This window comes from Grampus griseus (assembly GCF_964374135.1).
Source record: "Grampus griseus genome assembly, chromosome: 19".
Classification (NCBI taxonomy): Eukaryota; Metazoa; Chordata; class Mammalia; order Artiodactyla; family Delphinidae; genus Grampus; species Grampus griseus.
This window is the reverse complement of record NC_139013.1, coordinates 51,505,949-51,530,079: the sequence shown is the minus strand read 5'-3', so window position 1 is coordinate 51,530,079 and position 24,131 is coordinate 51,505,949. Positions and strand designations below refer to the sequence as shown.

The window sequence follows — 24,131 nt, the reverse complement described above, 5'->3', positions numbered from 1 at the left end:
TCATGGAGAGCTGGGTCCTTTTAGCTCGGCTCTGTGGAATCTCCCGAGTCACTGTCCAAGGAGTCAGTAACGGGGTGAAGAAGATGCTCACCTGCGTGTACGAATGTTTTTTGTTGATAAGGATAATAAAAATAATAGTAGCAATATTAATAACAGTCCAGCTAAGCAGCTTTCACACCCAATCTCACTTAATCCTCACAACAACCCCATGAGCAGGAGCTACTCTGTCCTGAATAACAGCCACTCACCATATGAGCTACTGGGCCCTTGGAATACAGCTGCTCTCAACTGAGATGTGCTGTAAATGTAAATGCACGTGGGATATTGAAGATGTAGCTCCCTTCCCATGAAAGAATGTAAAATATCTCACTAAGTGATGTTTTGATACTGATTACACATTGAAATGATAGTATTTTGGATCTATTGGGGTTAAGGAAATAAATTTTCTAAATTAATTTCACCTGCTCCTTCTCACTTTTTTCAGTGTAACCATTAGAAAGTTTACAATGGCACACGTGGCTCACACAGTTTCTGTTGGACAGTGCTGAACTACATAATCATCTTGTTTTACAGACAAAGCTATTGAGGCTTCAAGAGGTCCAGTAGCGATGCCCAAGCCACGCAGCTGGTGAGTGACAGCATAGCCAGGCAAGCCAGGGCTGCCTGGAATCAAAGCTCAGGCTCTTAGGCTCTTAGGTCCTGGTGGAGGACACAGCACGCAGCATCGGGGCCCAAGGGCACCAGACGCTGCATCCTCCAGGGAAGAATAGCTCCCCAAGCTGATGGCAGCTGAACACAATTCATAACATTTCAAAGTCCTACCTGGGCCTGGAATAAGCTCCATTCTACCCTGCTGGGTGCCCCAGCTGAAGGGGTGCCCCATCAGTTCCAGATCCTCCTTGGCATCTGGCTCATTTCAGAGAAATCAAGGATCCCCAGGGAAATCATGGAGGCTCATAAGCACCTCTCCTAACACTGAAACATCTCTGGTTCTACTCTGTGTGGGCTAGAGGTTCTGAATTCAGCCCTGTGGGTGCCTGCCATTCCCAGAAGGCCTGGGTGGGCTGGGGCAACCCGGGGACCAACCCGGTCCACAGTCCAAATCTGATCCAGTGAGTGCAGGTCTCAAACTCAGAAGGCCTCTGGGGTCTCAGGCATTGTGCCATGCCGCAAAATAAAATGTGTCCAGAGGCTGGGGTTCTTATCCTAGATATGATGTGAGACCCAGAGACAATCTCTGGGTTTCCATTTCCTTCCCTATCACATTTATATTGATGGCGATCTTAACTGTTTCACAGAGTAAAATGAGAAATTAAATATGAAGTTGCTTTGGAGAAAAAAAAGGTTTAAGTGATAGAAATACCCATGGCATTATTCTGCAAGTTTCTTCCCGTCTGCTACCATTTCATCGATAAAACAAGAAATGCTGGGGCTTCCCTGGCGGCGCAGTGGTTGAGAATCTGCCTGCCAATGCTGGGGACACGGGTTCGAGCCCTGGTCTGGGAGGATCCCACATGCCTCAGAGCAACTGGGCCCTTGAGCCACAACTACTGAGCCTGCGCGTCTGGAGCCTGTGCTCCGCAACAAGAGAGGCCGCGATAGTGAGAGGCCCGCGCACTGCGATGAAGAGTGGCCCCCACGCGCTGCAACTAGAGAAAGCCCTCGCACAGAAACGAAGATCCAACACAGCCAAAAATAAATAAATTAAGAAAAACAAACAAGAAATGCTAAGTTACATAGTCTTTCAGCCCCCAAATTTTACACAAATTGCATTTGGCATAAGTCAAAATTGACTGACTGTAGCCCTGCTAAGTTCTTTAGTTACACAAGGACATTTCAGTAATATACAAATGTAGTTAAAAACTGGAGCAAATGGGACAAAATGCAAATATTTGTCCACTCTGGATGGTGAGTCCAAGGGTGTTTATCATATTACTCTCTGGAATTCTCTGTGTGATTAAATGTTTCCATAATCTAAGAGAAACAGCAATAAACAATGCTTTACATTTGCAAACCCTCTGGGCATTTGCTGTAAGTGAAAGCTACTGCATTTTCTTTTCTCTTTCGAAAGAAGTAAATGGTGATACCCTCCACCATCACTCCAACCCGATAACCCAATTTTGTCTACTTTAAAGATCTGTTAGACCTTGAAACTACCCACTCACCTTCTGCTATCACTTTTATTAACATTGGGAGATATATTTCTGATGCTTTCTTATCAGCACTAGCAGCCTCAGAACTCAGTTTACAGTGTGAAAAATGGCATGAATTTTAAGTATACAGAAGTCACATACTTCGTGCAAACGTCACTATGCTTTTTTAAAATGTGTTTGTACGGACTCCTACTTTTGCTTAACTCCTCATTAGGCTAACAGGTGAATTTTTCAAATCGGACTCCGTCTCCATCCTAGATAAATCACATGAGCTAATGGATAGGATTCAACCTCAAATAGAAACAGCGTAAGAAGTCAAAGGATTTCTCCTTTAAAAGCTCCTTCTAGCCTTGCACTCCCCATGGCTTGTGTTCATTTGCATGGCAAGCTGTTTTGTTTCTCTGTTTGTCGTGGGAAACTTTCTACATTTCTGAAATTATATTATGTGCCTATAGGCACAATTTGAATAAAGTGAAATTTGTCCAAGTCCAGCGTTTGGTAATTCAGCGCCACCTACTGACAGATCTGGGTATTGCCATAATTCTTGGGTCTTTATTTTGAGTCACCTCTGGACAGAGCTGAGTCTGGGGGACCTCTCATTAAATTGTACCATATTCACGTCAAGTATCAAAGCAGTGTATACAAACCAGTAAGTGATAGAATTTTGAACTAATTTTTCAACTTTTTATTGAGGCATAAGATATGTATAGAAAACTGCACAAAAAGATACAGTTCAATTAATTTTTAGACAATAAACACATCCATGTAACCAGCACCTAGATCAAGAAACAAAACATGACCCAGTACCCAGAAATCCTCCACGGGCCGCCCCCCCACAAGGATACTGATTTCTAACATCATCGACTACTGTGACCTGTGTTTGAAATTTTTATAAATAGAATCGTAAAGTATATTTTCTCTTGTGTCTTACTTCTGTTCAGTATGTTTTTGAGATTTATGCATATTGCTGTGTATAACTGTGATTTCTTTTTTCTCACTGCTGTATAACATTCTGTTGTATGAATATTCCTCAACTTATCCATTCTAGTGTTTATACGCATTGGGGTGGTTTCCCATTTGTACTATTACAACTTGTGCAACGGTGAACATTCTAGTACATGTCTTTTCATGCACATATGTACACATTTCTGTTGGGTTTATACCCAGGAGTGGAATTCCTGGGTCATAGGATCATTAAATTTAAGTTGTTGTCTCCATTGCTTTGTACTCCAAGCACAGCTTCTCTTTGTTGGCAGCAGTTACTAAACCACTTTGCACTCTTTGCTCTTGGGTAAGATCACTGGGTGACAAATCAAGAAAAATCCATTTCTCTGCTTTTTAGTCCTGGGCAATTTCAGTTGGCACCAGAGTTTAGAGAATGGAATAAATTGCTTCTTCCAGAGAGATTGCTGAAAACCAGGTAGGATTCAAGGCCATCTTCACATTTCTACAGTTAGTTTACTTGTTCTGAAATCTACATGGTTTGATATTAATAATGGCCACTCCAACATTCTTTTGATTAGTGTTTGCTGTTACATCTTTCTTCCATTCTTTTACTTTTTTGTTGTTGTTGTTAACTGTTTTCTCAAAGTGATTATTTTAAAAAAATTTTTATTGGAGTATAGTTGTTTTACAATGTTGTATTAGTTTCTACTGTATAGCAAAGTGAATCAGCTATACGTATACATATATCCCCTCCTTTTTGTATTTCCTTCCCATTTAGGTCACCACAGAGCACTGAGTAGAGTCCCCTGTGCTATACAACCATCCTTTTACTTTTAACCTATCTATATTGTCATATTTAAAGTGGGCATCTTATAGACAGCATACAGTTGAGTCTTGGTTTTTTAAAATCTCATCTGGCATAATAATTGGTATGTTTACATTGTTTACAATTAATGTAATTATTGATATAGTTAGATTTCGGTCTACTATTTTGTTATTTGTGTTCTGTTTGCACCCTCTGTTTATTTTCCCCCGTTCCTCTCCTTTCTTCCCCTCTTTTGGATTATTTGAATATTTTCAGCATTCCATTTTAGCTTACCTATTGGCTTTTTTGGTTATTTTTCTTTGTATTACTTTTTAAATAGTTTCCTTGGGGATTGCAATATACATATCTAACCTTTCACAGTCTACTTAGAGTTAATATTTTCCACTTCAGGTAAAATGTTATGGCCTTACCAGCATATATTTTCCTTTGCCTGCCATCTTTTATGCTATAATTGTCAGTTGTAGGATGTTTACATACATTGAAAAGCCCTTTCAACAGTCATACATATATTAAAGAACTTAAGAGGAGAAAAATAGGCTACATTTACCAAGATATTTACCTTTTCTTGCACTCTCCCTTCATTCCTGAAGTTTCGAGTTTCCCTCTGATATCATTTCCCTTCAGCTGGAAAAACTTCCTTCAAATTGCCTTTTTCATTTTTTTTTAAAATAAATTTGTTTATTTATTTATTTATTTATGGCTGTGTTGGGTCTTTGTAGCCGCGCACGGGCTTTCTCTAGTTGTGGCGAGCAGGGGCTACTGTTCGTTGCAGTGCACGGGCTTCATCATTGCGGTGGCTTCTCTTGTTGTGGAGCACGGGCTCTAGGCACATGGGCTTCAGTAGTTGTGGCGCACGGGCTCAGTAGTTGTGCCTCATGGGCTCTAGAGCACAGGCTCAGTAGTTGTGTCACATGGGCTTAGATGCTCCACGGCATGTGGGATCTTCCTGGACCAGGGCTCGAACTGCACTGGCAGGCAGATTCTTAACCACTGAGCCACTGGGGAAGCCCAAGCATTTCTTTTAAAGTAGATTTTGCAGCAACAAAGTCTCTTACAGAATTTCTTCATTCCTGAGAATGTCTTCATTTTGATTTAATTCCTGGAAGATATTTTTGCTGGCTATAGAATTATGTGTTGACAGCTCTTTTCTTTCAGCACTTTGAAGATGTCATTCACTGTCTCTGACCTCCAGTTTCTAAAGAAATCTACAGTCATTCAAATCACTGTTTTCTCTACATGTAGTGTATCACTATTTTTTCAGACTGATCTCAAGATTTTTTTTATCTTCAATTTTCAGCACTTCACTATATCTGTGGGCAAGGTTTTCTTTAAGGTTTGTTTTGTTTTGTTTTTGTTTGTTTGTTTGTTTTTTACATTTGGGGTTTCACAGAACTTCTTGAATCTTTAAATTTACGTGCTTTGTCAAATCTGGAAAGTTTTCAGCCATTATTTCTTCAAATATATTTTTCTACAGCAACCTCTTTCTTCTCTCTGGTGCTCCAATAACACAAATGTTTTACCTTTAGATATTGTTACACAGATTGCTGACATTCTGCTCATTTTTTAAATTTTTAATATTTTTTTCTCTATGTTCTTTAGATTGGATAATTTCTCTTGCTCTGTCTTCAAGCTCACTGACTTTTCCCTCTGCCATCTCAATTCTGCTACTGCATCCAACGAATGAATCTTTTATTTCAGACATTGTGTTATTCATTTCTAAAATTTCCACTTGGCTCTTGTTAATAGTTTCGGTTTCTCTGCTGAGAATGTCTAGCTTTCCATTCATTTCAAGAGAGTTTCCTTTTACTTCATGGAGCATAGTTATAATAGTTGGGTTAAAGTCTTTGACATTTTAATATCTGAGTCACCTCAGGGCTGACATCTACTGATTATGTTTTCCCTTGAAATTTGGCCACATTTTCCTGGTTCTTTGTGTATCAGGCAATTCTGGATTATATTCTGAACATTTTAGGTAGTAGGTTCTGACACTCTGGGTCCTTTTAAGAATACTCTGGAAAATGTTATTTTTTTCTTGTCTGTTTGTTTTGTTTTAGCAGGCAACCAACCCAGTTAGGTTCAGACCACACATTCTGACTTGCCTTCTGTGAGCAGTGGTTCCCATTCCAGTTCAGTTTCCAAAACTGTCAGGGTCTGTTCCATTCATGTGCCACTTGGGGTGCTGGTTTATGTTGTACTTTAGTCCAAGAGGCCTTTGCTATATTTCTTTGGGTCTGTTCTGCACATGTGCAGTTTCTGAGTGAACTCATGATTCATGCTGGGCCATACACAGAATTAGGGAATCATCTTCTCTGCATCTCTCCTTTTCAGGACTTTCCCCACAATCTCCAGCTCCCACAGGCCCCTTTCCATGGATCCTCTGGATAGAAAGATCAGTTTTCTCTTAGGGATTTTGGGGTCTGCATCACCCCACACAGTCAGTGAGGCTCCAAGAGAGAGGACAGCCTGGGGTAGGTACAGGAGAGAAAAAAAAAAGACTAACACAAAACAAAAGTGGGTTTTTCCTCTGTAGTCTCAGACTCACTGGGGCCCTTTTTCTGGTCCTCTGGCTAAACAGAGGGTGTTTCTCTCGGGGTTTTTGTTTTCTTTACCCACTGTGCAGTACCATGACCCAGACTACCCTCGGGACAAAGTCAAGAGATAAAGGAGATTAAACAAACAAACAAACAACCCCCCCCACACACACACACAAAAAAAAAACCAGAAAGAAAACAGGAAACTCCTGTCTTTATGGATGATTCTTAAAGTTTTGACTTTCACCCACAATCTGCCTACTGTTTCTTACTTTTCAGAGTCCTTGGGTAGTTTCTTTTTGTGTTCTGCCCAGGTTTTTAGTTGTAATTAATGGAAGAAACAGGCTATAGTGGGCTAACTCCATCTTGGCCGGCACCAAGAATCAGGTTACTGTTCTCCAAGCTTTATCACAACTGTATCCATTTGTAAACTATTTCTCAAGCCCTCACTATGTGCTAGGCTCTGTGTTAGATGCCAGGTATAAAGGGAGAACTAGACAGACACTGTCTGCGCTGACAGCTCCACAGGGAAGCATGACAGTGAATAAGCGAGCACAAAAGGGGTGAGTGTCACCTAGGAGAAGCAGCAAAGCTATGGCAGTTATAAAAGAATCTAAGAAGACGCCCCTGAGGAGGTGATGTTTAAGCTGAGAACTGAAGGAAGAGCAAGCGTATGAGCAAAGGGATGGGCAAGAGGCTTCCCTGTAAAGAGCACTTCTGGGCCTTGGGGTGGGGAAGAAGTGACATGTTCTATGAACTGGAAAGAGGTCTGAGCTACCAGTATAGTTACAGAAGGGGAGTGTGGCAGGAGCTGAGGAGGAGGACAGGAGGGGAGGTCACATGAATCTTTTGGGGCCATTTGAGGGATTTTAAATTAGTCCCCTTGGGAAAATGAGAAGCAAAACATACTCGCAATTTTGATATGTTTGGACTCATCCCATTTTACAAATGGGGAAAACAAGGCTCAGAAAGGTAGGCTGGGGCATAGTATTTTACAGATGAAGCAAGAGGCCCAGAGAGGGGGTGCATATGAGCCACAGAGGGAGAAAATGGCAGACAATGGACTTGCAGCCAAGTATTCGACCCCTAATTAGTCAGAGCTATTTCTTCCATTTCTCACCTGCTCCAGGAGTCTCAGTGTAACCTTCACAAACACAGAGAGCGTGGCTTGGTCGTGGACCATCTTTTTCTTCATTGTTTTTTATCTTTGCAGAGCGGGGGAGATGTATGGTGGGAGTGCACACAAGCACACGTGTGAATGCGCGTGTGTGTGAGCCCAACACTGGTAATGTTTCTGACCGTTGTTGGCAGTTTGTCCAGCAGCGTCTTCCACCAGTTCACAGCCCCTGGGGAATTCACTGTGTTTGTCGAGTGTACAACCAGCGAGTGGAACGTGATAGCTCAGAAGCAAGTGACGATGTGAGACAAGATGGAGAGGCTCTGTGTGACTGGGTGTTCTGGCCTGTCCACATCAGGAACCAGCCCTCTCTCCTGGGCAGTCTTCAGGGACCCTCTGTGGATTCAGGTGGAGCTTGATGGAGGTGAGTCTGCAGAAATGGTCAAGGTCAAGGCAGCCTTGATTTGCCCCCAATCTATCCATCCAGCTCCCAGGCTTCAATAAGTACTAACAGCAAACACTTATGGAGTTAGTTTCTTAGCCACTCATTTATTTAGTACCTAGTGTATACCAGGAACTGGTCTAAGTGCTTATATAGTAGCCCACCCAATACATTTTATGGAGGAAGAAATGGAAGGAAGGTTGAGAAATTTGGCCGAAGTCACAAGGCTAGTAAGCTAGTGAGAGCAACCATCCTTCTGAAGACCATTTGCATGCCCCTAGTCCCATCACAAGACTTGGACTTCCAAGCCATTCCCTGTTGGGGGCATGTGAATCTCAGCACAGCCAGCATCGACCAGCTTGACACAATCACATTGCCCCCAGTTAGGGCTGATAATCAACTACAGCAGCTGTTATGGCTGGTGTCCGTGCTGATTGCTCACAGTTTCTCTTCTGATTGGTCACAGAGGCCATTCTGATTGGCCATCATGTCCATTTTGATCAGTCAAGGTATCCATTCTGATTTGTCATGGCATCTCTTCTGATTGGTCATAGCAATATTTCTCATTGGTCACAACGTCCATTCTAATTGGTCACAGCATCCATTCGGATTGGTCACAGTGTCCATTCTGATTTATCAGAACATCATTCTACTTAGCTGGTGCCCATGTAGTTTCAGTTGTTAAATATTTTGAATATCACCCCTTCTGTCAATAGACTCTCCCATCCTCACCGAAGGCAGTATCTTTCCTCAAGGCACAGGTCCAGTCTGAGATCTGGACAGAGACCTGTTGATATAAACTGAGTGGCACAGAGCTGTGGAGGTGAGGACATGTCTCAGTCCAACCTCATACCACCCGAAGCCTCACTCAGAGCAGTAACTTCATGGATCTATAACGGGACTTTAAACGCAGTGCTTGGGGCTCCTTTCTGTTCTGGTGTGCTTGTTGGCTGAAGATAGCTTGCTAGGTGCACCTGGAAAAACTTAAGATAATCTTTTTTCATTCTACAAACATAATTGAGTGACTACTCTTTTTCAGGTATGGGGGGAGGCAGCAATAAACATGAAAGTCAGGGCTCCTGTTCTCAGAGGGCTTACATCAACACCATCAGCAGCAACAGTAGCATCACTCAAACAAGAAATATACTAGCTTGGTTTCTATTGGAAAGAATCTTAATTCAGTGGTTTAAATCATATTTTTTAAGAGTCAACCACAATATTTAGCATCCAGTTAGGATAACCAGCCCCAGTCCGTAAGGGAGCCCATCTTAATGTGAACAGGCTGAGTTCTCTCGTTGGGCAGGGTTTCAGGCAGTTAGTCATGGAGATGGAAAGGGCTTCACTGCTTCGACTTAAGACAAGACTGGAGGCTAATTCTCATGCATAAAAACCAGCCACACTCTTAAGAGATGCTACCTTTTGAGCCTTCCTCGCCACAAGGATATCTCTATCAACAAAATGTTCTGAGGTTTTTACTACAAACTTTTAAGTTTACCGTAACACATGCATAGTATAAATAATTAGAGGGACTTCCCTGGTGTCCAGTGGTTAAGACTCCGCGCTCCCAATGCAGGGGGCCCGGGTTTGATCCCTCATCAGGGAACTAGATCCTGCATGCTGCCACTAAGGACCCGCACGTGGCAACGAAGATCCTGTGTGCTGCAATTAAGACCCGGCGCAGCCAAATAAATAAAATAAAATAAATAAAATAATTAGAATATGCAGGTGAGCAGAGAGGGCCCTGAAAGAAAAATCACTCATGAACCCAATACTCAGAGATAATCCGTTTTAATATTTGGGTGGGGAGGATATATCCTTACGTATGTCTTTATATCCATATCTATGTCTATATGTGGAATCTGACTTTACAACTGGAGTCTGAACTACCTCAGTATAATCTACTGCATGACTGACATTCTTAAATGTGTCTTACTCCACCTGGGAACAGGGGTGACTTACACTGTGCTGTCAGGTAACACAACCCTGGCTGAGTTCACCACGCAGAGGGGCCAGCTCCCCTACAGTGTGACCCTGGGTGGAGCAGTCCAGCAACGGATGGGCCCAGGGATGCACCACTTGGAGATCTGAGCCACCAGCAACACCACCACCTCTGCCCCCTCCAGAAACATCACCATCCACTTCGTGGAGCCCCTGTCAGGCCTGCAGGCCTCCTGGGCTCTGGCAACTTGGAGCTTGGACAGGACCTACTGGTCAATGTCTCGGCGGCTCACGGTATCCCGGAGAGGCTGAACTTTGAGGTGGCAGGACTCAATGCAACCTTCTCCCATGAGAAAGAGAGCCTTGGGGGGCCATTTGGGACTTACCACGTGGCAGTTCCTCTTGAAGGTACTTGGAGTTTGTGGCTCCCCTTCCAAACCTCCCTCCTCTTCCCTTCCTGACTTGGTGTCCAGGGTTCTGCCAGCCAGTTTTTCAGTGTGTCCCAGACAAAAAGATGGTTCACAGCATCCAGCCTGGGTCACAAAATAAGGAAGAGACAGATATTACTTGCAGTTATAGAACTTATAGTCACAGGGATTCTCAACTTTGGCACTTCTGACATTTGGGACCAGATAATTCTTTGTTGCGGGGACCGTCCTGTCCACTGTAGGATGTTTAGCAGCATCCCTGGCCTCGACCCACTGGGTGCCAGTAGCCCCAGCCCCCAAGTCATGACAACTACAGATGTCTCCAGACATTGCCAACTGTGCCCTGGGGAGCAAAATCACCCCCACTGAGAACCACTGGAAGAGAGCGGGAGTACTTGGATTTCTTCCATCATTTCTAGAGGAGAATGTGTTTCGGGAAACTGCAGTCCACGCCCTGCGGGGGAGAGATGGGTAAAAACTAAAGGGTGGGAGAGAGAGGGACAAGAGAGGAGGTATCAGGAGGCTGCCTGGAATAGAGATAGGGCAGCAGACCGGCTGGCACCAGCCAGGGCAGGAGGCCACAGCTGACGTGCATTTAATCTGGAAAGAACAGAGTGTCTCTGAGGGCAGTGTGGTGAGGTCAGCAGGCAGGAAAGTGATGAAGGTGGCAGAGTCTCCAGCCCACCCAGGTCCGCTACCCTGGACCTCAGAGGTGTGTGAGAAAGGGGGTAATGATGTGCAGGTATGGGCTACCATGCCCTCAGCAAGGGATGTGGCAAAAGAGATGGCAGAAGGAACGACAGAGTCAAGAAGAGAAACATCGCAATTTTGCCAGGTACCAAAGGTACAGTTTGGAACAGGAAGAATCTGGAAATGAAATGGAACGACAATGGCAAATATAATAAAGAGGCTGTAATTCAAATGCAAATTAATTTTTGACTCCTATAAAAGCTACTTGGTAGGAGATAAGAGATAAAATCTCCATATACCCGTGACTTTGGGGCTCTCTCTTAGATGATAAGCAGTCTTCTCCTCCCCATGAGAAAAACAGACTGGACACCTCCAGGGATGAAGGGAGTGAGGGGGGAAGGACAGGGAACCAGGCAGGACAGGAAGGTGCTCACTTGGTGGCGCTGGCCTTGCTCTCACCGCCCAGCAGATGTTTGCAGCCGCCTCTCGTAGGAGCTTCCATGGGCTCTTGAGGCTCATAGACAACTGACAACTACAGATGTCAGACACCTACAACTGAGAACAGACAACTACAGCTACTGAGAATAAGAATTCACTCAGTCCAGGGCTCTCCTGTCACCAACAGGGTCCCTTTCTCTGTTCTCCTCGTTCTCTCTACCCTCTCCACTCCCTCCCCCCCGCCAAGGCTAACATCTGGTCCTTAGAAAATTCTCCCCCAGTCCTTGGCTGCTTCCAGCCGACTGTAGTCATTTCCCAAATGCAGAAATGCTGCCTTTCCTCTCTCCCCTTCCCTCTCCTCCACCCGTCATAGATCATTCCAAGGGCATGAGTAAGGAACCTGTCCATGGGGGTTCCCAGCCTCAAAGAACACATACCCAGCTCACCAAGGGCCCTCTCTGAAGACCTTCTCTCCAGGCTTGAGAAGAGAAGAAGGTAGCACCCACCACCTCTTCCCCATGAGGGAGGCAGGGGGGCGGGGATACTCATGTAGCAGCGGCTCTCTCCAAGTCTTCTGACAAATCCTCCTCTCCCCTCCCCACTCTCTCGACCCTTTTAAAACCGTGTAATTGGCCTCCTTCTGCTGGAATCTCCTCTCTCATCTGGCAAATGAGCACCTGCTCATCCTCTGAACTTCAGCTCTAGCCCCTGCCCCACCTCATTAACCATTTCTTTCTCTCCCCAAGGTAGAAGCAGACCCCCAACCCCATGCCCACACTGCCTTCCATGCCGATTCCCACACTGGAGTGTCCCACATGCCTACTAGACCATAAGGCCTTGAGGACAAGGACCATGTTTCATTCATCTCTGTGTCCCCAGAGCCTTGCACCATGCCTGGCATACATCAGGGATACATTAAATTCTTTGATGATGAAAGAGTCAGATGCTGCCATCACAGGACTGGAGAAGCACAGGCTGGGAGAACTGTCTCAGAGCAAGTTAAACAATTTATTACAATGCCCATAATTCTCCACCCTTTGCATTGCAGGCGCCTTTCTGGTCGCTGGTGAGGAACGCCTTCTCAAACTTGAGTTTGAAAATTGGAAGCGTCACTGTCACAGGTAAGAATTTTCTGCAAGGGGGTATAAAACTTGTGACCAGGAGTTTAGGGCATTGCACTTCCTCGGGAATCTAGTGAGGGGGCCCTTAAAACAGAGCTTTGAATGCTTATTTTGTTTCACAGATATTAAGAATTCTCTGGTTACTCTAAATAGGCAATAAGGTAAGCAACAGAACATCCAACCATTGATACAGAATTCTAAAACATTCGAATTTGTATTAGTTACACTGCTTTAGGCTTCAAATAATAGAAAGCCCAACATAAGTGGCTTTAAGTTCAAGTCTTATTATCTTACATAACTAAGAAGTTAGTTCCAAGGTTGGTTCAGTGGCTCAGTGTCACCAGCGAGGACCCAGGCTCAGTCTGTCATTCTGCTCTGCCATCCTCAGAGCTTTCGCTTGGTCCTTACGCTTGTGTCTCATGCAATCAAGATGGCTGCCGCAGTTCCAGACATCACCTGTCAACCAAGCATTATCCAGCAGCAGCAGAAACCCATGTCCCCCTGTGCATCTCTTTATATTAGGGAAAAAAATCTTTCCCACTAGTCCCCAGCAATCTTCCCTTTAGATACCATTGGCCAAAGTTGGGTCAGGTGCCCAGCTGTAAGGGATGCTGGGAATCCAGCATTTTTAGGCTCTGTGGGAGAAGATGGATTCTGACAGCCAAGAGGAAGAGCAGGGTATTGGCTGTTGGTAGGCAGCCAATAGTAGATGTCACTGTCTTAAAATTCACCTTGACTGTGTTTGCCTGGACTTTTAAGTAGCAAGAGAAAGAAAAGCAGTTCAAAATGGCTCAAGCCAAAGGAAATTTTATCAACTCAGAAAATAAAAGTCCAGGGTTTAGGCACAGCAGGATCCAGCCACGCAATGTCTTCGGAAATCTGCCTCTCTCCATCTCTTTGTTCTATGTTGGCTTCAGTCCGACTCCCTCTTCCCAAGTAGTAGCAAGATGGCTGCAGGCTTCAGTCCTTAACCCCAGAGGAGAAAGAGCATCTCCGTGTTGATATTTTCAGAACAAGTCCTGAGGCTGCCTCTCACTTGTCTAAGCTTGGTTCATGGTCCCTCCTAGACCTGTTGCTGAGACCAGAGGGCAGTGGTACTCAGGGCAGACCAGGATCACACGTCCACCCCGGAACATGACGTAGGATCAGATTCACCCAAAGGACTGAGGGTGGGGAGGGATGGTTCCCCAGGGAAAATATCATCTGTCAGTGCCATTATCAAAAGAAGAGGGCATGGATGCCTGGACGGGGGAAGAAAATATGAGATGTCCGTTCTACTTACTGTCCACAGCCCTCCTAGGAGTTTCCACGTATGGAATTTGAGGTCCAGGGAGGTTAATTGACTTTGCAAAAGTCACTCAGCTAATTCATGGCAGGATCAGGGTAGCAACAATTTCTCTGGATTTCTTCATTCAGGGTTATTGGACCATCTTCCTTCTTACGGTTAAGAAAGATCTCTGTGTCTGGCATTTTAGGTTTGTTTTGTATGATTTTACAGACCTTCAAACTTATCATTGTGAGAATAAGAATTCACTGAGAGGGAATTCTTTAAAGATCAGTAATACCCTGGTCTTAAAACATCCAAGTCACCAGGGCCTAGCGAATCACATGGAATGACCAACCCTAAGTGCTTAACTTAATCACTACACTTTAATTAGATATTAATCAAACTCACATTTCAATATCCTCAGAGCATATCAGCTGAGAGTACCTTTTCCATTTTTTTTAACTTGACACACTAATATTCTTTACAGATGAATAGATGACAAAGCACTAATATATACAGCACAGCATTCAGTCCTCCTGGAGCTTTGAGAAATAAGGGCTGCCTTCAGCCTTCTTTACGGATGAGGCACCTAAGACTCAGAAAGAGTAACTAACCTGCCGAGGTTCGCACAGCCATTAAGACGCCAATGAATGGATCCAGAAACACACCATGGCGTGCTGAGTCCAGCTCCTACCAGCCTGCCAGAGCTGGTTGTGCCCATCTCTCCCACTATGCATTCAGTGAGGTCACCTTGGTATCCTGAAATCTGCCTGTATGGGAACATTTGCACCACAGAAAATAGCATATGAGATGAGGGCTCCCCACCCTCACCCTTCAACTGGCAGGTAAACATTAATGGCGAACAGCTGCAAGTCTGACCTTAATCTTGTTCTACCTGCCATTGGCAGCTGCCCGCCTCTTTCTTACCCGCCAAAGAGGTGTCTATAGCCCAGCGGTGAACATGACGGTTTTGCTTTTGACCCATTTCCTACAACCTGAATATTCTCTGCGTGTCCCTAAACCATTTCCAAAGACAGGCAGATACTCCCAGGGCATCCTCAGCGTACCCTCTGACTCTGCTCTGCCCTTTGGTGACCTTATAAACACCACCAACGTCTGACACCCATCCCTACTGTGTTCATAGCTCCCTTCAGTCTCCAAGAACCACCTGGAACAAAGGCTCAGGAAAAGAATGTGAGTATTTTTTTTAAAACACTTAACCTCACAAGAAAAAGATGTCTAAGTACTCTGTTTTAGTTTTGAATTTGGGCTTTTTGGTGCTAACAGCAGAGCACTAGCAATCACTGAGGCTTCTTCTGCTTAAAAAGAAACCCAGAGGGATTGAAATCAAATGAAGCACGTCCTCTAACCACAACAGCAGCATGTTATAAATCAATAATAGGTTATCTAGGATACGTAGATATCTCTCAGACATCTTGGAAATTAAACAGCACACTTCTTAAAAAAAAAGATCAATGGGTCAAAGGAAAAAATCACAAGGATATTTTAAAATATTTTAAGTGATAATGACAACACAACCTATCCAAATTTATGGGATACAGCTAAGGCAGTGCTCGGATGGAAATTCATGGCTTTTAATGCTTATATGAGAAAAAAGGCCCAGGTCTTTTGGTATTTATAGCAAGACTAAGTCTTTGACTCCTTGCTGTTGACATTGCTCATGCATGCATTTATTCAATAACAAGATTTATTGTGCCTCTACAATGTTCAAGGATTGGTATTAGGGGCTGGGGAAACAATGGGGAATAAACAGATGTGGTCCCTGCCTTCAGGAAGCTTAGTGGGTGAGACTAACTCACAAGTTAGCATATAATTAAGAACTGTGATGCATCTAACTAGAACCAATACAGAGCAGTGACAGCAACTAACAGAGGGTGGACTAGCAAATGTGATCAGACATGGGCTCTTGAGAGGTAACATTTAAGTGGGGACCTGAAGATAGGACAGTCAGCCATCCTGGAAGCAGAACAACAGCTGTCTAGGTATGTAGATGAGAAGGCCCTGAGCCCTGTTGTTGGAGGCGGGGAGGATGTAGGAGATTATAGAGACGGACAGAGGCCAAATCACATGGGGTCTCAGGTGCCAAGGCAAGGGGGTTGAGCTTTATTCTCAAACCAGAGAGACCCCTGGGGACTGAGTTCGGCCACAGCCTCCTGTTATTCCCAGGACAAGCCCTCTGGGCCTGAGCTGTTTAACAGGTCTAACCAGAACTGATCCTGGAACACACCACATGCCTGCCAACCCCTTTCCTTGAATCCACGTGCTCTCCATCGTTGCCCCAGCTCGCCCTCACTCCTCCTCCTTCCCCGGCTCCATAGCCCTGGGGTCCTGTCCTCTGGGAAGCTTGCCCTGACACCAGCTGTCTGCTGTGTAGAGGTAATAGCTCCGCGCTGTCCTCTGCTCCAGACACAAGAGGAAGCGCGTCACTCGTTTTTCTCATCTGATCCACAGCAGCCCCAGGAGTCAGACACTGTCAAACCTTAGGGGGAACAGCCGTCCTCAACCTACTTCCTCCCTCATCTATTATCACGATCCCCTGAGCCCTCTCTACTGCAGCAGTTAGCACTCTGCATTTTAATTGTTGGGTTCCTTGTCTGTCAGACTAGGTATAAGGGCGGGGGCTGGCTCTCTATTCCTCTATCTCCAGGTCTCAAGCACTGGGCCTGGCCCAGAGCAGGCTCTGTTAATGCAGTTGAACGCATGATGAACCCTTGGCACCCAGCCCGCACTCGGCCTAGTCACTTACCCAGTGATCCATCCCCTGCAGGCTAGGGGGATCAGACAGGTCTGTCTCCACTCCATGCCTCACACTGTGGCCACCCCTGGCACAGACTGCTCTGGGGCGCAAGGTGGGGTGCCAGCTGCGGAGGGCGTCTCACCAGCTTTTTCTGCAGAGAGATAGAGGGGATGTGGAGCTGTGCGTGGAACCCGGTCAGTACTTGGATCCTTTCACGACAGTGACTCTGGGCTGGCCAGATAGTAACAAGGACTTTCGCTTCCAGTGGGCATGTGGTAGGTGACCTTAGAACTCTGAACCGTCCTATCTCACCACGGAGTGATGGACAGCGGTCAGCTTTTGCTGCTCTTTTTCTTAACCTTCACACCAGGATTACTCACGCTTGACGTTTTATGTGCCTTGTATGTGCCAGAGATTGTGAATTCCATAGAAATGGGAGGTGGGTGGAAGCAGTGGCAAACCACGATGGGGGTGGCCCTGAATGCAGGCAACCAGGAGAGGCACTATCTGTAGAGAATTTAGGAACAACAGTTAAACCCTAAAACCAGCCTGCTTTTTTACTGTCACCACAAACAACATTAGTGGTAAAATACTCCTCCCCTCTTGGACTGAACCCCTCTTTTAACCTTCACGCTCTTGGTATGCCACTGAGAAGATAGTTTAGAAGGAGGAAGTGATGAGGCCTTTTCTGACAAACCAAGATGGTAGCACCAGTACTTATTTTTAAGAAATGGTTGTTCTCCTTTTTATACAGATATATCCTAGCTATGCACACTCTTCTAGAAATAAAATGAATGCCATTCATACTGTACATATTGCTTTTGTTACCCTTTTTTTTCATTGAACAATGTATCCCACATATTTTCATGTCTTGGTATCTTCTTCTCCATCTTGATTTTCATATTAACTGCATAATAGACTGTCAAGTTGCTGCATGATCATTTATTTACCAGTGTCCTCTTTTTGGACACTGAGGTTATTTCAAATGATTTGCCCTTATAAACAACGCTGTAATGAACATCCTTACAGTTCAATCTTTACTTGCGGCTGTGGTTACTTTCATAAACAAGTTCCCAGAAATGGAATAACTGGGTCAAAAGTCATGTAACATTTGAAGTCTTTTGATATTAATCGGTAAGTGCTCAGGACATCCTTCAGCATGTTAGTTCTTGTTATTTGAATTAATAGAGGATACAAATATAGGCTTTAGGTGATTGAGCTGATGACCTGACCCCAGGCATATCCTGTGAATGACTACACATCAGGGGTAGTTGGGGTAGTGGATACACATTAATCAACAGAGTTGAAGGGCAAAGGACACAGAGACTTACTGAGTTGGTACAAAGCACGAGATGACATGCAGCGTCCCAGATAGAGATACAGCCTCCCAGGTCCCCAATGTACCGCACAGAGACAAACAGCTGTGGACAATCACTTACACCAGGGACAAGAAGGCGCCTTCTCCCAGGCGGGGCTGTATATCCTCTGGGAGCCTCTCCTGCTCTGTGCTGGCCTGCTCACCAGTGCAAGTCACTGATGCAAAACAAGCCAACACATCCTGCAGGTTTGCTCAGAGTCTGGGTGAAGCGGGGGTCATTTCCCCAGAAACATTCTTCTGTGGCACCATTCCTTCAACCTGAAACGAAAAAAAAAGAATCTCTATTTGGAACCAATTTTCTTATCCATGACCCATTTCTTCTAAAAACCCCAAACCAGAAGGTAGCCACATGTGTCAAGTTCAAGGTGCCTGGGTGGATCACAGTGTTGGCCTACCTCTCTCTCTCAGGGCACTGCTGGGCTCAGTGGAGCGACTGTGTTGAGAGGCAGCTGCGCCGCACAGACCAGAGGGAGTTGGTAGTGCCACTGTCCCGCCTGCCGACGCCTGACTCTGCTGTTACCCTGCGCCTGGCAGTCTGGAGAGGCCGGGAGCTGGAGAACCTGGAGAAGCAGTGCCTCTGTGTGTCTGACCCCCTGGAACTCAGGCCGCGAGTCAGGTGGGAGCACCAGAGCAAACTCCTGCAGGGCTGCCGTTTGGCCAACATGTACTGAGTGCCAGCTCTGGCTACACTGACTAAGGGGTAGGACATACAGTGGTGGGTAAAACCAGACCCAGTCTCAGTTCTCACTGGGGTTACTTGGTGATCAGCAGTGGTTCACACAAATGAATGGAAGGAGAGAGCACGCCTCTATGACAACTTCCCCGACTCGGGGTCAAGGGAGGCTGCCCTCAGCAGAGATGTGAAGACAGAAGAGGAATTAACTTGGCCAGGAAAAGGGAGGGCGGGAGACAGGACAGACAGTAAAGGGAGGGAGCATACAATAATCCGGAAGTGAAAGAGGCTGGTGTGGCTGGAGCAATGGAGGAAGAGCAGGCAGGGCCTGGCTCCGGCAGGGCCTTGAGGGTTATGTCAGACACATGATTTCGGCTTTTATCCTAAGAGTTCTGGAAAGCCACCCAAGACTTTTAAGCAGGCTGGAAACACGATCACGTTTTGCTTCCAAATGCTCTGGTAGCAGGGTGGAGAAGCGGCTGGGGCGGGGTCGGGAGGCAGCGAGAGAGGACTCAGGGAGGTTGCTTAGGCACTTGCAGGAATCAAGGTGAGAGTTCAAGGTGGCGCGGCCATCAGCTGGGTCCCTGAAGGAAGCAGATGGCTCACTGAAATTGGGAACGGAGGGGAGTTGGATAAAGGGTCTATTTACAGACAAGGGCAGGGATAAGGGGATCAACCAGGGATGACAATGCAGGACTACAACAAGAGGAAGCCATTGTCCCTCTTAGGCCTGCAGGGGTAAGAGAAGGGGATGGCATCTCTGGAACCCCCTTGGGAGCTGCAGCTGTGGGAGAGGTGCCCCCGGCACGAGCTGTGGCCTTGGCCAGAGGAACACGGCCTCTGCCAACTGCAGTCCATTTGGTAAGGAGCAGGGAAAGTGGTGAATAGCTATCCCAACCTCTCTCCTCTCAATGCTCCCCATTGGCTGGGCCCATTGGCAGGTGTGGAGACTCGGTGATGCAGTCTATGGAGATCAGTCCCTGGCGCACAGAGCCACAGAGTTGATGGCAAGTGGGCTGCAGGGGCAAATGGGGAATGTCTGGCTCACTTGCACTAGGGTAGACGTGAAGACAGAAGTGGGGAGATTCGAGAGCTATTTTAAAGCTCCTACTAAAAGGACTGGGGATGGGTTGCACACAGCAGGAGTCAGTGATGTCTCACTGGCTCATGTGAGGGAATATGACATTACACAGAAGGCCCAGGGCTCGGGTCCAGACGTGTGGGCCCATGTTCCATCCCCCACTCAGGAGTTGTGTCACTGGGACTCATCACACAACTTTCTGAGCTCAGTTTGCTCGTCTGTGATATGGGGATTCTCATAGGGTTGTGGTCAGCACTGGCTAAGCTAATGACAACGGGATGTGGCACGTGTGCTGTAAAATCACAGGACTCACTGATCATTATCAGCACTAGAAAGAATCATGGAAATTGACTGCTCTTATCCCCTCACTTTACAGGTGAGGAAACTGAGGCTCAGAGAGGTTAAGTGGCTTGTGCAAAGCAGTCATTCACAAGTGGCAGGGGCGGGATCGGAGCCTAGGGTCCTCTCTCAGCCTCACGCACTTTCCGTGTCATTCTCTTGTGCAGTGAATGAAATGGGAATTCAGGCAGGAACGAATCGCTTCATCTTCGTGACCTGGTTTTGGTTGGGGCAGAAGTTGTTTTTATTCCATCTTTCACTTCACAAAGCCATTTCCTACCTTCTCAAAGGACTTGAGAAGAACTGGACAAAAGACCAGGCGGGCGGCCACAACGTCTGAGGGAGCATCCCTGCTCCGTTCTCTGTCTCCCTTTCAGCTGTGAGGAGAACTGCAGGCCAGTGAATGCCAGCAGGGGCGTATTGCTCAAGGTCACCATGGGGGACAAGTCTGCAGCAGCCGTGTTCAGCTGGTATTTAGATGACACCCTGCTGGAGAAGGCGAGGACACTGGCAGCCTCTCAAAAACAGAAACGTCTTCTCACTTTGATTGACCAGACCTGAGTCACATGCCCAGGACTGAGCTGGGGTTTGGTCAACTCCACTCAGAGCCCGAGGAGTAGGAGTCGGGGGCTGGGGAGCATTGGTCAGAAGACAGAACGGATGCAGCGGAGCAGAAACAATAGGGAAACATCGCAGCAGATGCTGTGGGTGCCCAGCCCATCCTTACCAGGCTGATGCACAGGCATCCCCCAGCTGCGATGGGGCGGCCGCTGGCCAATAACTGTGGGGTCTAACAGCGTAGCCCCCCGGGCTCTGAGTGAGACAATTTCTGTGGTGCAGCTTATGCTCCAGAGCTCCCCATGGGATCAGGCTGAATGAAGCTGGATGCCTCCCGAAACCACTTCTTTGCCTTGTTTCATTCTCTGCCCCATTCGGCTTCCCTCCCTGCCCTCCTGGGTTTGCCTGAGAGCCCTCCCTCATAAATGCCCTGCACACAGATCCTTGTCTCAGACTCTGCTTCCAGGGAACCTGGACAAGGACAAACACTCTAACGCGGCTGGAGATGAGCTATTTGGGCTGACCTCAGGAAAGCAGGTGATACTGCCGTCAATCCATTGGAGACAAATCCGAAAGGCCTCCCAGGGTCAGAAGCCACTGCCCTGCTGAGTCCTGTAGGCTGGCTGCAGCCTCAGGGGCCCTGGGCTGTGCTCTCTTTCAGGCCGAGCCCCTCCCGGCGGCCTGCAGACTCCAAGGATTCTGGCCACGTTTTTTAATCCTCCTTCAGAGCGACACCACCACCCTGCTGCTGAACAGCTCCTTCCTGAGGACCAGCAGCCAGGCCACCGGAACCAGAGTCAGAGGTGGGAAGGCCTCCTTCAGTCTCATGTCACAGATCCTGTCTTCTGCAGACAGTGAGCAAGACAAACCCAGGAGCGCTGAAACAGGGGACATCAGTGCAGGGCGGGGGCCATACACAGGCTCTGGTGTGAATTCCACCACCGCTGCCTTCTAACTGGAAGACTTCAGGCATCGGATTCAAGGTCTCTGTGCCTCAATTTCCTCTCATGCAAACGGCAGAACAGAAACACCCGCCTCTGAACTGTATGATGCAGGGTGGATGACACACCACCAGTGGTAAAAGCAGTGGGGTGGGCAGCCTGCATGTCCTGCCAGGCGATTCAGTGCTTCTCACTTAAAACAAGCCCAGAGCAGCAGGAAAAGTAGACTCTCAAAAAGATAAATAATGGGGTGATTATTCTTTTTCAGGTGCATTCCTTTGATTCAGTATTTCTCAAAGTGGCCCACAGACCACCTGCCCAGGATAACCTGGGGTACTAGTTTAAAATGCACACTCCTGGGTTCACCCCAAACCTTCTGAATTAAGTATAGGCCAGGGAATTCATTTTAATTGATTAAAATCCTCTATGCCCAGCTCTTCCAGGTGTGCACTCCTTTTGAAAAACCAGGTGATTATAACAGGTGGTGTGGGGTATTGGCGCAGCTTAGCTGGGGGCTCTTCATGGTGCTATGGGAGCCCATGGTTTGGGGGGAGTTCTGCGTGTTTCCAGATCCTGGCTGTGGCCCGTCCTAACTCGGTCTCTTGAGCAAGTCTTGTTTCCCGATATACTCCCTCCTCACTAAAGCCCTGGGAGGAAGCTATTATTATTAGCCCCATTTTACAGATGAGAAACTGATTCTTAAAAAGGTGAAAGCCAAGGTCACATGGATAGTAAATGGCAGGACTGGGATTCTATCTCTGCCCAGTTTCTCAGAGACCCTGGAATGCCCTGCATCAAGGGGGTGAGGGGGTGGGCGTGGGAGTTGTTAGATATGCAGATTTCTGGGCCCCACCCCAGAATCTACAGAGAGGTCTGAGGCCCTGGAGAGGAGCCTGGGAACCTGCATGTTGAACAAGCTCCCAGGAGATCGTGAACCATGGCGGAGTTTGTGCGCCTCACACAGCCCCCTAAGCACCCTCCGTCTCCTCTCCCCAGCAGTGAGCCGGCACGCCTACAGGGAGGGCACCTACGTGATCAGCTCCCACTGCCCACCTGTACCACTGCCCCAGAGGAGGGCACTGTTCTGACGAGCTTTGCCATCTTCTGCAACACTTCCGCCGCCCTGGGGCTCCTGGAGTACTGCTTCTGCCTGGAGTCAGGTACCGGCTTGGGACTAGCTCTCCCCTCAGCTCCTGGGCTCATCCTCTCCAAGAATAGGTGCCTGTCTCTCTCCGGGAGCTGCAAAGAATATGTTCCATGTGTGAGAGAGGTTTGCAGGATGACCCTGAAGCCCTGCCCCCAGGCACACAGACCCTGCCACACATCTCAGCGAGGTGAGAAGCAGTAACTCCCTATCTTCTCCACAACTGTGGAGGCCAAAACGACCTCTATCGTGGCATGAGGGACGTGGAACGGGCTAAATGGAGGAGGATATGCAGAAGTGTGACCACGTGGGGTTGCTACCAGGATACCACTCCTCAGTGCACACTCGGAGTAGCCCCGACCCCTGGAGCCACTCAGGACAGGGGTGGCCTGGTTCACAGAACCATCCACGATGCTACTGACCCCACTTTGCGGGAGGTAGCTGGGAATGGGCGATGTCACAGAGCATGCTGAGCTGAGACGAGACCTGTTTGCACAGGTTTACAGGAGAGGACGGAGCATGCTGATGCCACCCCACTTCAGTGCCCCAGCCAGTGTCCTGTCACCACAACCCACACCCAAGACAGCAGCAGGGCATCAGCAGGAGAGACGGGGTGAGCGCCCACATTGCCTCTGCTCTTCCGATTTGGGGGTGGTTGGTCCTTGGCGGGCCCGTTTGAGTCCTTGTCTCCTCCCAATGGCCTTTGGCATTCTGTGACCCTCACAAGAGCTCTGAAAATGTGCCAGTCAGATTGGGACCTTCCTGCAAACCTAGGCTCCAGGAGTGTTGCAAGGGTGCTCCCCAGGGTCCGGCATTAAACACCACAAGGACATAAACTGAATCCATTGACTAGGCGAAGGTGGAGGGGCCCCATTCTCAGACCCAAGGGATTGTGGTTTTCATGGGGTGCCTGTCAGATGGACATGGAAAGCAGGGCTGTTCAGAGGGCCGCGACTGGGTCTGAGCCTGGAAGGGACCAATTCAAGGAAGGTAAGCAGGTTTCATTTCAAACCTGTGTCCCCCTAAATGGAGACGCCAGGCTAGCTGCTCCAGTAAGGGGCAGGGAAGTGTGACCATATAAAAATGAGTTGTCAATTACAATTCAAGAACGTCGTGATTGTCCGCACACTACAATGAAGTGATTCCAATGATAGGCGGGTCCCCTTTAAGGATACAAAGGATATTCATTCATTCATTCACTCTTACAGCAGACGTATTGAACGTCAGGCTCCGTTCTAGGTCCTAGATATACAGCAGTGAACAAAAGAGAGGAAGTCTCTGACCTCACTGTATTTATAATTAGTGGTAGAGATAGCTGGTAAACAAAGACACAGGACAGGGGCGCTGCTTTAGATAGAGCGGC

The 24,131-nt window shown here is 47.1% G+C and overlaps 1 protein-coding gene across 1 annotated transcript in view; it reads left to right on the top strand.

The window, feature by feature from the left end:
• The window catches only part of LOC309837378 (polycystin-1-like protein 2), a gene marked incomplete at both ends in the record, with an annotated part of 78,740 nt that overhangs the window by 13,510 nt on the left and 41,099 nt on the right, over positions 1 to 24,131 (top strand). Inside the window, 11 exon segments of the mRNA XM_082677838.1 lie at positions 7,776 to 7,875; positions 7,879 to 7,996; positions 9,963 to 10,099; positions 10,103 to 10,187; positions 10,190 to 10,360; positions 14,805 to 14,863; positions 16,749 to 16,929; positions 18,441 to 18,648; positions 20,503 to 20,623; positions 21,345 to 21,479; positions 22,643 to 22,784. Of these exon segments, the coding sequence (XP_082533964.1) occupies positions 7,776 to 7,875; positions 7,879 to 7,996; positions 9,963 to 10,099; positions 10,103 to 10,187; positions 10,190 to 10,360; positions 14,805 to 14,863; positions 16,749 to 16,929; positions 18,441 to 18,648; positions 20,503 to 20,623; positions 21,345 to 21,479; positions 22,643 to 22,784 (1,457 nt within the window).